This window comes from Nomascus leucogenys, chromosome 22a, assembly GCF_006542625.1.
Source record: "Nomascus leucogenys isolate Asia chromosome 22a, Asia_NLE_v1, whole genome shotgun sequence".
Lineage (NCBI taxonomy): Eukaryota > Metazoa > Chordata > Mammalia > Primates > Hylobatidae > Nomascus > Nomascus leucogenys.
Genome location: NC_044402.1, coordinates 128691518 through 128708542, shown reverse-complemented (window position 1 = coordinate 128708542; position 17025 = coordinate 128691518). Strand labels below are relative to the sequence as shown.

Below are 17025 nucleotides of genomic sequence, written 5' to 3'. Positions count from 1 at the left end.
CCATTCTCCCTGTGACTTTCAGGTACACCAGTTAGACATAGATTTGGTCTTTTCACATAGTCCCATATTTCTTGGAGGCTTTGTTCGTTTCTTTTTAATCTTTTTTCTCTACACTTCTCTTCACGCTTCATTTCATTCATTTCATCTTCCATCACTGATACCCTTTCTTCCAGTTGATCACATCGGTTACTGAGGCTTGTGCATTCATCACGTAGTTCTCGTGACGTGGTTTTCTGCTCCATCAGGTCCTTTAAGGACTTCTCTGCATTGGTTATTCTAGTTATCCATTCGTCTAATTTTTTTTCAAAGTTTTTAACTTCTTTGCCATTAGTTGGAACTTCCTCCTTTAGCTCGGAGTAGTTTGATCTTCTGAAGCCTTCCTCTCTCAACTCGTCAAAGTCATTCTACGTCCAGCTTTGTTCTGTTGCTGGTGAGGAGCTGCGTTCCTTTGGAGAAGGAGAGGCACTCTGATTTTTAGAGTTTCCGGTTTTTCTGCTCTGTTTTCTCCCCATCTTTGTGGTTTTATCTACCTTTGGTCTTTGATGATGGTGACATACAGACGGGATTTTTGTGTGGATGTCCTTTCTGTTTGTTAGTTTTCCTTCTAACAGTCAGGACTCTCAGCTGCAGGTCTGTTGGAATTTACTGGAGGTCCACTCCAGACCCTGTTTGCCTGGGTATCCGCAGTGGTGGCTGCAGAACAGTGGATATGGGTGAACCACAAATGCTGCTGCCTGATTGTTCCTCTGAAAGTTTTGTCTCAGAGGAGTACCCAGCCGTGTGAGGTGTCAGTCCACCCCTACTGGGCGCTGCCTCCCAGTTAGGCTACTTGGGGGTCAGGGACCCACTTGAGGAGGCAGTCTGCCCGTTCTCAGATTGTGTGCTGGGAGAACCACTACTCTCTTCAAAGCTGTCAGACAGGGACATTTAAGTCTGCAGCAGTTATTGCTGTCTTTTGTTTGTGCCCTGCCTCCAGAGGTGGAGCCTACAGAGGCAGGCAGGCCTCCTTGAGCTGTGGTGGGCTCCACCCAGTTCGAGCTTCCCAGCCACTTTGTTTACCTACTGAAGCCTGAGCAATGGCGGGCACCCCTCCCCCAGCCTCGCTGCCGCTTTGCAGTTTGATCTCAGACTGCTGTGCTAGCACTGAGCAAGGCTCTGTGGGCATAGGACCCTCCAAGCCAGGTGAAGGATATAATCTCCTGGTGTGCCATTTGATAAGCCCATTGGAAAAGCTCAGTATTAGGGTGGGAGTGACCCCATTTTCCAGGTGCCCTCTGTCACCCCTTTCTTTGACTAGGAAAGGGAATTCCCTGACCCCTTGCACTTCCTGGGTGAGGTGATGCCTCACCCTGCTTCAGCTCACACACGGTGTGCTGCACCCACTGTCCTGCACCCACTTTCCAGCACTCCCTGGTGAGATGAACCTGGTACCTCAGCTGGAAATACAGAAATCACCCATCTTCTGTGTCGCTCACGCTGGGAGCTGTAGACTGGAGCTGTTCCTATTCGACCATCTTGGCTCCACCCCTGTTGATTCGAAAAACATACTTTCAATAAAAATTTGGAAGTTAAAAAAATCAGTCAACCATATCAGAGGAAAACTGGCTTATTTTTCTAGTTTCTCTAGAGAAGAGGATATTTCAATATTGCTTTCACATAAAGAAGTGACCAAAGAGTATTAGTCAAAAATGTAAAAAAAAACAAAAAATATTATGGAGGTGCATTGGGAAGTTGATTAGGTATCATATTTCTGGCAGTTTTTATGTTTTTAATATTTGCCAGCCCTTTTAAGTTCTAGCTTTCTTGTGATTCTGTTTTTCCTTCTAAATAAGTAAATATTCACTCACACCTAATTTAGAATTTTTTTTGTTACTCCTTTTCTTTTTTTTTTTTTTTTTTTGAGATGGAGTCTTGCTCTGTTGCCAGGCTGAAGTGCAGTGGCATGATCTCGGCTAACTGCAACCTCTGCCTCCAGGCTTCAAGCGATTCTACTGCCTCAGCCTCCTGAGTAGCTGAGATTACAGGCACGTGCCACCACACCCAGCTAATTTTTGTATTTTTAGTAGAGAGGGAGTTTCACCATGTTAGCCAGGATAGTCTCAATCTCTTGACCTTGTGATCCTCCTGCCTTGGCCTCCCAAAGTGCTGAGATTACAGGCATGAGCCACCGTGCCTGGCCGTTATTCCGTTTCTTAAAGAAGGCCTCCCCACATTGCATGCACATCAGGCCCTAAGAAGCCTGGATCATTCCCTACTACCAAGATATTGAAAGATGTCCATGAGAACTATAACCAAGAAGTTGGTTTGTGTCTTGCTTTGTTTTTATCTTGGTTCAGCTAGCAAATGTGGAGAGTGTCCTCCAGGTGTAGGCAGAGTTTCATATAGTAGCCTAAAATGGGTGAAAAGAGTTCATCCTCAGAGAACTAAAGACAATATTGGAGGGCAGAAAAATTGCTACTATAGATGCCTTTCTTTGCTCTCTGATCTCTGCTTTGCCCTCTCCCACCGTGATGCAGGATAATAAAAGCTTCGTCACGCCCAGGGGCAAGGTAATGGGCCTTTCTTTAAGGTGAATGGAAAAATCTTCTCATCAATTCAATACCTCCAGTGCCAACTGCATGTTATTTAGAAGTCCCTGAGGACTGATGGATAGTGAACTAGTTTTCCAAGGTCAAACTTTCAATTATTATATGAATATTCTCAAACTTCCCTAGATCATGAACTGCTTCTGAGCTCCATCTTCTATTTATGCCTCCATTTGCACTGTCTGCAAAGGGACTCATGCCAATTTCTTCCTATTTTTCCATCTTGTTAACCCAGAGCAAAAAGAACTTCTGAATGAGCGTGTGGGTCCTTTCATGCCCTTTCTTCTCCCTAATGCCCATCAAGTTATTCTTAACAGGCAGATGGTGCATCCTAGGGTTGCACTTCAAGGATCTCATGAGCCCATGAAACTTGAAGAAATCTCTTATTCTTTGGGACTAAAGCAGTAGTGATCTTTACATTTCTATTTCAGTTTTTAAGATCTTTCTCAAAACCTTTCCATTATTTTTTTAACCTCAAAAAGAAAAAAGATGGACTAAGAAACCATGATCCCAAAAAGTAACTAAGATCAGAAAGCCCCATATATTTGCAGGCATCTGAAAGTTCAAATGTCTAACTAAATTCCAGGTAATTAATGTTCTCAGTTTTGTATCATCAAATCAACTAGTTAGAAATAAAAACCTTTGGATGATTGCTAGCAAAGTATTAGAGAACCTCATTTGCATTTTCTCATTTAGCACAAACCTAAGTAGACCTAATTACCAACACTTCCCTTCCTCTAGGCCTGCCTGCAATCAGATTCTCTTATTCCCTGTGGCTTGACAGTGTTACACTTTCTCACCTCAAAGTATTAATCATGCTGTCTGTCCAACCCAACCCGCTAGTGATGGTCCCCACCCATTGCCTACCCAACAAAAGTCTTTTTATCTTTCAAAAACATAGCTAACCTCTTTGAAAACTTTTTCTTTTCTCCAACCCCATCTGAATGCTTATAGTAGTTTTCTAACTGTGTGATATATTTGGGATTTAAATTACAGGCATGAGTCACTTACTGTTGGGGACATGTTATGAGAAATGCATGATTAGGTGATTTTGTCACTGTTTGGACATCATAGACTGTAGTTAGACAAGTCTAGATGGCATAGCCTACTGTACCTCTAGGTTATATGGTATAACCTATTACTTCTAGGCTATAAACCTGTACAGCATGTTTCTGTCCCAAATACCACAGGCAACTGAAACACAATCATTAAGTATTTGTATATCTAAACATATGTAAACATAGAAAAGGTGAAAACCGTAAAAATACGGTATTATAATCTTAAAGGACCACTGTTGTATATGTGATCAGTCCTTGACCAAAATATTGTTCATTATGCAACATATGACTTTATAACAATGTTTCATTGTTGTTCAGATTTATCGTTTAATATTATGGCTATTGTTTTTAGACTAACCCATTCAGATGTTTATCCAAGATAGCTAACAAAGAAGCAAATTGTACAACAAGGTTAAATAAAGTAAAAGGAACTAAAACAATGTGGCAAAGAGGAGTCCTGGCTTATTATGCACTACATTAAAAGTGGGTAGAGAAAAGGAGCAAAAATGAGAAAAGGAAAGGAGAAAATAGAGAAAAGTATTTATTGCAATTACAAAAAGAGACTTAGAGCATGAAAAGTTATTTTTCCTATTTCATGAGATTTGATAACACCTTATAAACTTGAAGATTTTGTTGTAACTGTTCTATTGGCTCTAATACAAGCAGACTTTTTTAGTATGTTGGGCCATGAAAGGAAGAGGGCATTTGTTGTAACCAGTGGGAAGCTGAGTAGGGTGTTGGAGAGCTATTTAGAGGCTCAAAAGTGAAATGACTATTTCTTTTTTTCTTTCTTTTTTCATTTTTTTTTTCTTTTGAGATGCAGTCTCACTGTGTCGCCAGGCTGGAGTGGGCATGACCTTGGCTCACTGCAACCTCTGCCTCCCGGGTTCAAGCAATTCTCCTGCCTCAGCCTCCCGAGCAGCTGGGACTACAGGTGCCTGCCACCACACCCAGCTAATTTTTGTATTTTTAGTACAGACAGTGTTTCACCATGTTCGCCAGGATGGTCTCGATCTCTTGACCTTGTGATCCACCCGCCTCGGCCTCCTAAAGTGCTGGGATTACAGGCATGAGCCACCGCGCCTGGCCTGAAATGACTATTTCTACACCAAACTGTCTAAGATGTGGAAGACTCCCAAAGCATTTGCCCCAATTGATTCCTGCTTTCTTTCTTCTAAAAAGACAGTCAGGTTTTTGACTTTAATGTACTATTTTTGCACTCTTTCCCAGGTTTGCTTTGTGAATCTTGATGTGAACAAGGATGAATGCAGTACAGAGCACCTGCAACAGGTAACATTTGAAACTCAAGCTGTCCGGGAGGTCATTACAAGGACTAATCAACTTGATTTCATCTGTAAATAATGCTCATTTTGTAGGAGACTCTTTAGTTAGATCGTTTCATTACAGGCCATTTCCCTGACCCTTTCCCTAGCACTTACCCTTTACCATTTGCCCTTTTTACGTTTGTGAAACTTGCTTTCCCATGTAGGCAGAACTGTCCAAACAGGCACACATCCTCTTGCCCATCAGTGCCTTAAAATGGCTATTTGTAGATGACTTTTCTAAGAATTTTCCAAAACCTGCTGATACCAGCCAACCTTCCCCTCTGTCTCTCAGATTTGCTTCTTCCTGCTGCTTTCATCAAATGCTTTACCTGTACCCTTGGCTTGAACTTTTTGCATCCTGTTGCAGCTAAAATTCCCCAAGCACATCCAAGGCAGTGAGGGCCCTGATGTAAATGCTTGACAGTATGCAAGGACTTGAGGATCTGTTCAGTCCTCTGGAACTAGAGCCTGCTGATACAATGGGAAGAATTAAGTGCTGTAATAAGGTTGCCATTCCATGCCAAAAGCTGACAATGGTTTGAATTTACCATTTGGTGTAATACTGTTTAATATATAACAGCACACAATTTGCCACTTGATTTTCACAGAACAGTAGACCTGCAATTACTCGGTTATTGACAGTTATTCCCATATTGACAATGCTGCACTTCAAGCATCTCAAACCCAGTTTCCTACACAGCTAATTTATTACAAATTTTCACCGAGCCCCAAATATCATCATCTGTGTAGTACTATGGAATTTTCAAAAGAAATTGCACATACAATTGTATTTGATAGAATTACGGTTCAGAGTCCATCAAAGGGAGAGTAGGGAGGGCCAAAGCAAGTTGGCATCTAAGAGTAGTGTGTTTGAAGAGTTTACGTGAGTGATTTGAAATAATCGTCTGCTATGGCTAAGAGCATACAGACACCTTGGCACTGATTTAGCTACATGAACTGTGCAAGTTACTGGGCCTGGTCCTGAGGCTACTTGTGTATAACATGAAAGGAATAATGGTACCTAATCCATATAGGGTTATTGTGAAGATTAAATGTAGTCAGATTTAACATATATACAGGCTCTAGCATAGTGCTTAGTACATAGAGTAAAATCAATGCTAGTCAAATTTTATTAATTATTATTCTTGAAAATTAGAAGAGGTATTAGTCCATTTTCATGCTGCTGATAAACACGTACCCGATACTGGGCAATTTACATAAGAAAGAGGTTTATTGGACTTAGAAGAAAGAGGTTTATTGGACTTACAGTTCCACCTGGCTGGGGAAGCCTCACAATCATGATGGAAGGCAAGCAGGAGCAAGTCACATCTTATGTGGATGGCAGCAGGCAAAGAGAGAGCTTGTGCAGAAAAATTCCCACTTTTTAAAACCATCAGATCTCATGAGACCCATTCACTATCACAAGAACAGTGTGGGAGAGACTTGCCCCCAGGATTCAATCATCTCCCACCAGGTCCCTCCCACAATATGTGGGAATTATAACAGCTACAAGATGAGATTTGGATGGGGACACAGAGCCAAGCCATATCAGAAGATTATTAGTTAAAAAAAAAAATCTTTTATGCAAGGTCTTAAAAGGGAAAATTTTTCCAAGTTAGTGTTTATACATGGTATGATAGTAATTACTATCATAATGTTTACTTTGTTTACTTTGTAAAATGTAGAACTAAAGAGTTTTTAAAACTTGTATTTTCTCTTTCAATCTAAACTTGCATGCTTCCATTTTATAAAATTTCTTCTAGTAAGAATCTTAGTAGATTAAGCAATCTTTATGTATGAGCAGTTATGAGTATTATTTCTGAAGGTAAAGTAGTTTGTGAGTAGTATTTGGTGAAAAGAAATCAGCTAAACTAATAAAGATTCTTGCTTTACAGAAACTGGTCAACGTTTCACCAGATCTTCCAAAACTTATCAGTTCCATGAATGTCCAACAACCAAAAGAAAATGAAATTGTCGTCCTAAGTGGGTTAGCCTCTGGAAATCTCCAGGCAGATTTTGAAGTTTCACAGGTAAGACATAAGTTCTTGTTAAGCCATTCACTTACATCTATAGTTAGCTCAGCACAGATCAGTGTAAACCCCAAACAGATGCTACACATAAGCTTCTGTAACATAGGAATCAAAGTGTCTTTATATTTGAGAAAAGTCTGCATTTGTATTTCTCTTAAATATCACCACTTAAAGTTTGACAGAGCTTTTCTTACATCAACTCCTAATTTCTATTATCTTCTCAAATTCCTAAGTTGTATTTGAACTAGAGCAGATAGAGTAGGCATTGGTTACTTAGCTTTGTTTTCTACAAATCTACTGGATAAACAAAAACAGAATCATCTTCTCTTTTAGGAGCAGTACGAAAATTCTATTTCAGAATCCCACAATATCATCTTTCAGATGTTATGTATTCCTTAGGAGGTACCAAACTAGCCAAGCTAGTAAGTCCAGGATGGGCAGCTTCAAGGATGGAAAGAGAGTGTCTTGGGCCCAACGAATAAAATATCCCTCCTCCAAAACAAATGTTATTAAAAATAAACAGTAACTAAAATACTACTATTATCATTCCGTGCACTCATGTTCGCTCCTATTATATAAATCACTATAACATTATTTATTTGAAGATATGTAAGTAAAATTGTTTAATTAATTTACAAGAAAAATACACATAACGTACATTACAGTGATATGTAACAGCTCCAGATTAAAATGATGAGCATTTGTTTTCCACAAATTATTCTTCCTTGGGTTTTAATTTCACTGTCAATTTTTAAAGTCTTCTTTTATCCTTCAACTCTTCAAAAATCTCAAAAAGCCCAAAAGTCTCCAAATTTCGAGAAACATAATACAGTGTGATAAATCAATTAATAAATGAGGAGGCTTTATTTCCAGGTAATCACATCTCCCTGACTTTGTAGCTACTAACAAAGCTTGTGTCCTATAAATTTTACATGAATCCTAGGTAATTTGTGGCTTGTCAAATAATTGTACATTATATCTTTGAGAGTGAAGACTTTATTCCCGTTTTCTTTCTAGAATTCACAGATTTAAAAAAAAAAAAAAATACTGCCTCTGCATTATAGAACACTTTTCCTAGCTTTTGGCAAGTACAGGTATTACTGAGAAATTCCAGCTTTCTTTCAATATGTCTATGAAAATTGGTATTGACATTAATTGGACTTGACCTTGAGTTTAACTTACTAGACCCTGATTAATCCCAGTTAGGATTCTTAATTTAACATGGCAGAAAATTAGCTTAAGCAAAAAGAGAACGTACTGTTTCATGTAACCAGAAAAATCCAGGAGTAGATTAGAGACTTAAACAATGTCATCAAGACATGGATTTTTCTCTTGTGGCCTCTTTCCTGTTTTCTCTCCGTTGGCCCCATTATCAGACAAGCTCCTCCCACAAGGAAGCAAAATCTCTTTGGGTTCAACTCAGGAACGAGTGAATGGGACGTCATTTCCAGGTGGTTTTCAGCAAAAGTCTCATTGCATCCTATTGGCTCTCATATGTCACATGCCCATTTCTGAACCAATCACTATGACCCAAGGAATGCATTGTTCAGATTGGCCAGGCTTGAGTCACATGATCACCCCTGGAGCTGGAGGTGAATCAACTCCATGTGAATCACTTGGACTCTGATGAGGTTGACTCACTGATAGTATAGTGTGCCCTTCTCCCCAGGGCAATTGTCTGATTCATGTTTGCACCTCCTTGCATAATTTGCATACAATAGGCACTCGGAAAATACCGGGTAAGTTTCAGTTTAGTGTAGTGTGTCTACACTCAGTGGAAAGAAAATTAAGCCAACTTCTGCTTACTCTACAACAGCAGTTCCTGTCCATTCGGGGGATCACAGATACTTTGTGAATTCAGTAAAAGCTATAGACCAGTGTGTCTCAAATGCTAATGCATGTACGTATCTCCAACAGATTGCTTGGAAACGCAGATTCTGATTGAGTAGATCTGGGTTGAGGCCTGAGAGTAAATATTTCCAACAAGCTCCCAGGTGATGCCATGGCTGCAGGTCCATACCCACACTTAGAAAAGCAAGGCAATGGACCACCTTCTTTGAAAAATAGACCTAATCACATATGCATATAGGGAAATTCTATTTTTGAGCCCCCAGGGGATTCCTAAACCCCTTGGAGAAGGATTGAATTTTTCATTTTATGATCATCTCTCCTAGAATTATTGGAATCTTTTATTACTATTCCAATGAGCAATAAATAATATGAATAGTGACAATGTGTAGTGGAGAATGAGGATATGGTTTGTAACCCTAGAACTGAACAGAATTAACAGGTCTAATTAGTACATGATTCTATAATTTGGGCCTCTTTATCACTGTTTTTCCCATACGCTGGTCTTTTAGAGATAATTAGTTCACTTCCTATGGATTTCATTTAATTTCATGTTGACTGCTTCTTCAGATAAGCAATACAAATTATAGAATCTAACTAGTTGATAGAACACTTACTGTACATCTGAAGTACTAGTAGAGGTTTTACTGAGTATCTTCAAGGCAGAGAGAGATACTGGTCTGAGAAACTGGGACTCAATTTAATCAAGAGAGGTAACCAAGACAGCGCTGACATTCCCTTCAGCTTGACCAAAATTTAGACACGCTCCTTCCTGACTCTAGATCCTGACTTCCCTTTTCTTAGAGCATTTAATCTAGAAAATTTATAATTGTAAATTCCTCCTCTGCCTTTTTGAGATGTAAATCCTTTTGTAAAAGCCTCTTGCCAGCTTTATACCCAGAAATGTCTTTCTCAAGGACCTGGGAGCTGTCTCTTTGAAATGTAATCATCAAGGAAGATAGTTCCCTTAAAGTCCCCAGTCTTTATGGGAGCGTTAAGAACCTAACTTCAGTGGACATCTTGCTCCAGGTTGTAAAACTACCTCCTGTCATAAAGATACAAGAAAGTTTACTGTTTCTTTGGTAAAGCCAATTATCAAACACAGATGACCTACGATCTCCCCCGTCACTCTAGCCCTTAAAAACCCTATTGCCTTTTGTTTCAGTGGAGTTGTGGTCCAACTTAATTCTGGCCTCTCTTCCCTATTTTAATAGCCTCGAATAAAAATCTTCTTTGCCTGTTTAACTTTGCCCAGTTGAATTTTTGCTTTGACCAAGGGAAACTAAAATATGTGATACAGCCAATCTATTTTCCCCTAAGTCAGGCTTTCTCCTAGGTACCTTGTGTTCCCAAACATTGCTTGAATTTTTTTCGAGTAGTTTATTAATATAATCCCAGAAGACCTTTCAAATATTTTAAAGGTCCCCACTCCTATTAACAGGAGAGCTTGGTGGAAAAGGAAAGGTCAGAGGCAATAGTCTTTTATTTTCCCTTTTGAATAAATGGCTTCTTTTCTCTCCACTTTTAGTGCCCTTGGCTGCCAGATATCTGCTTGGTCCAATGTGCAAGAGGGAACAGACCAAACAGTACCAATTGCATCATCTTTGAAATCAACAAATTTCTGATCGGTCTGGAACTGGTGCAGGAGCGACAGCTCCACCTGGAAACAAACATCTTGAAACTGGAGGATGACACGAACTGTTCCTTATCCTCAATCGAGGAAGACTTTCTCACCGCTTCTGAGCACTTGGAGGAGGAAAGCGAGGTGGACGAATCTAGGAACGGTGAGAACTTTCCAATTAGTGCCTCCTGAAATTAGTCCCCATATAAAAATGTCTGGGCGAGATTTCAAAAAAGTTCCAGGCCACATCAGTTTGGCTGACACATCACATCACAATCTTTACTTGCTGAATTTTAAGGAAGGAAGGAAGGAGGATACGAGAACGCTGGTGAAGATACTGACAAACGCACGTGGCAGACTTAATGGTTGGATGGATCCAGACTCCCAAAAGATGCCTTAGGGATAGTGAAGGGAATTTGTGTACTTTAAAGGAAACTCCTCCTGCCTGCCAAGAGATGGAGGCTATCACTGGGAGGAAAGTTAACTTCCCTAAGACTTCCATAAAAGCCATATATTAGTTGAAGCCAAGTTGGACCAGCCTGGATTTGAATCCCAGCACTGCCACATTGAGGCTGTGAGATCTGGCGCCAGTTATCTAATGTTTCCTAGCCTAGTTGCTTTGTCTAATTTGGAAGTACGATCATGCCTATAGCTAATGATTTTTGTGAAGACAGAAAGAGATAATCCAGGAAAGTGCTTAGTACCCCTTTCTTCAGCTCTTCCTGTTGACCCATTCACAGAGCTCAATGAACAATGCGTTCCTCCTCCCCACTTTTAGCCACAGAGGAAGGGTACCCCAGATGTTGTTGCCACTGTCCCTGGGACAAGTTTCATGCAAACTTTAGAACAAATCTTTCCAACAAGTCCCACTACTGAGGTTGCTGTAAACATCCTCCCTTCTCCTTCTGTACCCAATGGGAAGCTCTAAGATCCAACTATCTGGGTTGCCTTCCCCTGAAAAATGGTGGCAGCCCTCAGCCCTCAAACACCTCCTACTTGCATTTGTATCCCATATGGAAAGCCATTTTGTTGGGTGGCATTTTATCATGAAATTTGAAAGCCTTTTCAGATTCATTTTTCTTGAGGAAAACCATTCAAACTGTTATTCTTGAAGGGGGAAAAAAGTTGATGCTTTATTTTTATTTATTTTTTATTTTTTTATTATACTTTAAGTTTTAGGGTACATGTGCACAACGTGCAGGTTTGTTACATATGTATACATGTGCCATGTTGGTGTGCTGCACCCATTAACTTGTCATTTACATTAGGTATATCTCCTAATGCTATCCCTCCCCACTCCCCCCCGCCCACAACAGGCCCTGGTGTGTAATGTTCCCCACCCTGCATCCAAGTGTTCTCATTGTTCAATTCCCACCTATGAGTGAGAACATGTGGTGTCTGGTTTTCTGTCCTTGTGATAGTTTGCTGAGAATAATGGTTTCCAGCTTCATCCATGTCCCTACAAATGACATGAACTCATCCTTTTTTATGGCTGCATAGTATTCCATGGTGTATATGTGCCACATTTTCTTAATCCAGTCTATCATTGATGGACATTTGGGTTGGTTCCAAGTCTTTGCTATTGTGAATAGTGCCGCAGTAAACATACGTGTGCATGTGTCTTCATTGATGCTTTGTTTTTAGAAAGTAATTATTGCTTAAGACTTATGGTAACCTGCTATCCAAAAAGTAATAGTGCCCCTCATTTTCTCCTCACTAGGTTATGAAAATATAAATGTCTCAGCCAATGTTTTGGAAAGTAAACAGCTAAAGGGAGCCACCCAGGAGGAATGGAATTACAACAAGGAAAAGTGGCTTTATGCTTTGGAAGACAAATACATCAACAAATATCCCACACCATTGATTAAAACAGAACGATCTCCAGAAAACCTAACAAAGAACACAGCCTTGCAGAGTCTAGACCCCTCAGCCAAGCCATCACAGTGGAAAAGTGAAGCTGTGGGGAATGAGAGACAAGCCACACATTATTATTATTCAGAAGCTTTTAAAGGTCAAATGGAAAAATCACAGGCACTGTATATTCCAAAAGATGCTTATTTCTCCATGATGGATAAAGATGTACTTTCTGCATGGGCTGTGGCAGAGCAGAGAAGCAACCTAAACCCAGGAGATCATGAAGACACAAGAAACGCTCTCCCTCCTATACAAGATGGAGAAGTCACCACTGGCAAGTATGCTACAAATTTAGCAGAATCCGTGCTGCAGGATGCATTTATTAGATTATCTCAGTCTCAGCCCACATTACCCCAGGAATCTGCAGTCAGTGTTTCTGTAGGAAGTTCTCTGCTTCCCAGTTGCTATTCCACAAAAGATACAGTGGTTTCTCGGTCATGGAATGAGCTCCCCAAAATCGTCGTTGTTCAGAGTCCAGATGGCAGTGATGCTGCCCCACAGCCAGGCATCTCCTCATGGCCTGAGATGGAAGTCTCTGTTGAAACCTCAAGCATCCTCTCTGGAGAGAACTCCAGCAGACAAACCCAGAGTGCTCTAGAAGTGGCGTTAGCTTGTGCAGCCACTGTGATCGGAACCATTTCCAGTCCACAGGCCACAGAAAGACTCAAAATGGAGCAAGTGGACTCAAACTTTCCCCTAGGGGGCAGTGGTGCGCTGCAAACTCAAGCACCCCAAGGACTCAAGGAACCTTCCATCAATGAGTACTCCTTTCCATCTGCTTTGTGTGGCATGACTCAGGTGGCCAGTGCCGTGGCTGTCTGTGGTCTGGGTGAAAGAGAAGAGGTGACGTGCTCAGTGGCTCCAAGTGGTGGCCTCTCGCCTGCAGCTGAGGCTTCTGAAGCCATGCCCCCACTTTGTAGCTTAGCAAGCATGGAGCTTGGCAAGGAAGCCATTGCCGAGGGATTGCTCAAGGAGGCTGCTCTGGTTTTAACAAGGCCTAATACCTACAGCAGCATTGGAGACTTTCTGGACTCCATGAACAGGAGAATCATGGAAACTACTTCAAAGTCTCAGACCCTGTGCTCAGAAAATGTCCTCAGGAATGAACTGGCACATACCCTGTCCAATGTTATCCTGAGGCACTCCATTGACGAAGTTCACCACAAAAATATGATAATCGACCCCAATGACAACAGGCATTCATCTGAAATTCTGGACACCTTAATGGAAAGTACAAATCAACTGCTTTTAGATGTGATATGCTTCACGTTTAAGAAGATGAGTCATATTGTACGGCTTGGTGAATGTCCTGCTGTCCTTTCTAAGGAGACCATCAGAAGGAGGGAGACAGAACCAGACTGCCAGCCATCTGATCCGGGTGCTAGTCAAGCTTGGACAAAAGCCACTGAATCCTCCAGCAGCTCTCCACTTAGCAATTCACACAACACGAGTCTTGTCATCAACAATCTTGTGGATGGCATGTATTCAAAACAAGACAAGGGTGGAGTGAGGCCAGGCCTCTTCAAGAACCCCACACTGCAGTCAGAATTATCACGTAGTCACAGAGTGCCTGATTCTTCGACTGCTACAACATACTCCAAGGAAATATATCTGAAAGGAACAGCAGGAGAGGATACCAAAAGCCCTCATCACAGTGAGAATGAATGCAGAGCCTCTTCCGAAGGACAAAGGTCCCCGAGGGTCGGCCAGTCCAGAAGTGGTTCCCAGGAGGCTGAGGACAGTATCCACCCAAACACCCAAGAAAAGTACAACTGTGCCACATCTCGCATCAACGAAATTCAAGTCAACCTGTCCTTGTTAGGGGATGACTTGCTGCTTCCTGCTCAATCCACGCTTCAAACAAAGCATCCAGACATCTACTGCGTTACAGACTTTGCGGAAGAATTAGCAGACACGGTCGTCTCCATGGCAACTGAAATTGCAGCGATTTGCCTTGACAACTCCAGTGGAAAACAACCCTGGTTTTGTGCATGGAAAAGAGGGAGTGAGTTTCTGATGACACCCAACGTACCCTGCCGATCCTTGAAGAGGAAGAAAGAGGGCCAGGGGAGCGGGGCCGCTCTGAGGAAACACAAGCCGCCCCGGCTCAGTGAGATCAAGAGGAAGACGGACGAGCACCCTGAGCTTAAAGAAAAGCTGATGAACAGGGTTGTGGATGAGTCCATGAACCTTGAAGATGTCCCAGATTCTGTCAATCTTTTTGCCAATGAAGTGGCAGCCAAGATCATGAACCTAACAGAGTTCTCTATGGTGGAAGGCATGTGGCAGGCGCAGGGCTATCCCCGGAATCGGTTACTGAGTGGCGACAGGTGGAGCCGGCTGAAGACCTCCAGCTGCGAAAGCATTCCTGAGGAAGACTCCGAGACCAGGGCCTATGTCAACAGCCTGGGCTTAGTGAGCACGCTGAGCCAGCCGGTCAGCAGGGCCAGCTCTGTCTCCAAGCAGTCGAGCTGTGAGAGCATCACCGATGAGTTTTCCAGGTTCATGGTGAACCAGATGGAAAATGAGGGGAGAGGATTTGAGTTACTGCTGGATTACTATGCTGGCAAGAACGCCAGCAGCATTCTGAGCTCAGCCATGCAACAGGCGTGCCGGAAAAGTGACCACCTCAGTGTGAGGCCTAGCTGTCCCTCCAAGCAGTCCAGCACAGAGAGCATCACTGAGGAGTTCTACAGGTACATGCTGAGGGACATCGAAAGAGACAGCAGAGAAAGCGCCTCCTCCAGACGGAGCAGCCAGGATTGGACAGCCGGCCTGCTGTCTCCTTCTCTGCGATCCCCAGTATGCCACAGACAGTCGTCCATGCCAGACAGCAGATCCCCGTGCTCCAGGCTGACAGTGAATGTGCCCATCAAAGCCAACTCTTTAGATGGCTTTGCTCAGAACTGCCCACAAGATTTCCTAAGCGTGCAGCCGGTCAGTAGCGCGTCCTCATCCGGTCTCTGCAAATCTGACTCTTGCTTGTATCAGAGAGGTGGGACTGACCACATCACGAACATGTTAATTCATGAAACGTGGGCTAGCTCCATTGAGGCTCTCATGCGCAAGAACAAAATCATTGTGGATGATGCGGGGGAAGCTGACACTGAGTCTGTTTCTGGTGGCTCTCCCTCGCAAGCAGAGAAGTGTGCAAATAGATTAGCTGTGAGCAGGATGTGCAGTGGGCCAACTCTGCTTGTTCAAGAGTCTCTCGATTGCCCGAGGAAAGACTCTGTTACCGAATGTAAACAGCCCCCAGTGTCATCTTTGAGCAAAACTGCTTCTCTTACAAACCACAGCCCTTTAGATTCTAAAAAAGAAACTTCCTCGGGCCAGGACCCTGTACCAATAAACCACAAAAGGCAATCACTTTGCTCGAGGGAAGTGCCTTTGATTCAGATTGAAACAGATCAGAGAGAAGCCTGTGCTGGGGAACCTGAACCCTTCCTTTCCAAAAGCAGCCTCCTAGAGGAAGTAGAAGAGCATTCGAATGACAAAAACATCCCCGATGTGGTGAGAGGTGGAGACACAGCCCTGAGCACTTGTCAGATCCATAGGTGAGTGAATAGTCTCTTAGACTACATAGGGTGCATGTGACTGGAGTTTGCATCTTAATCAGTGTTTAGTCTAAATTTTAGACATAAAGGATTTGATTGGTGCAAGAACTAAATTTTCAAGACCAAAAACAAAAAAAAATGACCTCCTAGGTTAATATGAATTTATGGTAGACAGTTGAAAGTAAATTTCTTCTTAAAATCTCCAAAACAAATTAAATTCATCTATATAACCAAAGAAGTAAGATATCATTCCTCCCGTTAAAATTAATCTCCTATGGTTTCCTACCTTTTAAAATTCATTCATGGTCATTTTTAAGCAAATAATAATATTAATAATATATGATGCAGTAATATTAATAATAAATGATGCAACTTATTCATTTGAAAACACTTAAGTTTAAATATTAGTATTGGCATTTGACATTAAATATTTTGGCATCATTTTTCTCTCCTCTCATTTTTCTTCTCCATAGAGTCTCTCCTTTCATTTTGCTTTCCGTTTTTGTTTTTTGGCTTTTTCTAAAGATCTTGCCAAGGACACTGTGTCCCACAAGGGCTGGCCTTTAGATGCCTGGTATAATTCTGGCAGTGTAAATGCAAAGCAACACTGAAGTATTGTTATTTAAACAGCCTTTTCCAGAAAATTATGACGTAGTTGACAATCCGTTTTGAATCTGACGCAAGGTAATAATTTCTCTGAGGCTGCTTAAAGAACTCTCCATTCCTTTTACAACTTATATTTTCTGTAGAAAATTTATAAGATTCTTGAATATGAGACCACTGTATCATTTCTTTAGCTTTGGTTTGTAGTTAAAACAGGAAAACAAAATAAAAAATTAAGCTACTGGCCTTGGAAAACCTAAGTTGGAGAAGTCTTTTCAGAGACATCTGCCTATATTGTTTATTATTTACCAAGAGTGGCAGTCAACAAGTTGAACACAGCCTTCATCAAATTTCAGCAGCTCTCTGAAAATCCTTGATACTTTTTCACTTCCACCAGGGAAGAAGGGATTCATCCTCAGATACCAGTGCTCCCCATTAGAGGGCATCATTACTGGTGTGGTTATGGTTTAGTGTATTTGGTACC

The 17025-nt window shown here is 41.7% G+C and overlaps 1 protein-coding gene across 6 annotated transcripts in view; it reads left to right on the top strand.

The window, feature by feature from the left end:
* Positions 1–17025, top strand: part of SPHKAP (SPHK1 interactor, AKAP domain containing) — a 195979-nt gene that overhangs the window by 144307 nt on the left and 34647 nt on the right. For all 6 annotated transcript variants that reach the window (XM_030802758.1, XM_003274715.3, XM_003274714.4 and 3 more), the window contains 4 exons: positions 4874–4933; positions 6864–6998; positions 10375–10630; positions 12188–15938. In XM_030802758.1, coding sequence (XP_030658618.1) covers positions 4874–4933; positions 6864–6998; positions 10375–10630; positions 12188–15938 — 4202 coding nt within the window. The remainder of the gene's footprint in view (positions 1–4873; positions 4934–6863; positions 6999–10374; positions 10631–12187; positions 15939–17025) is intronic.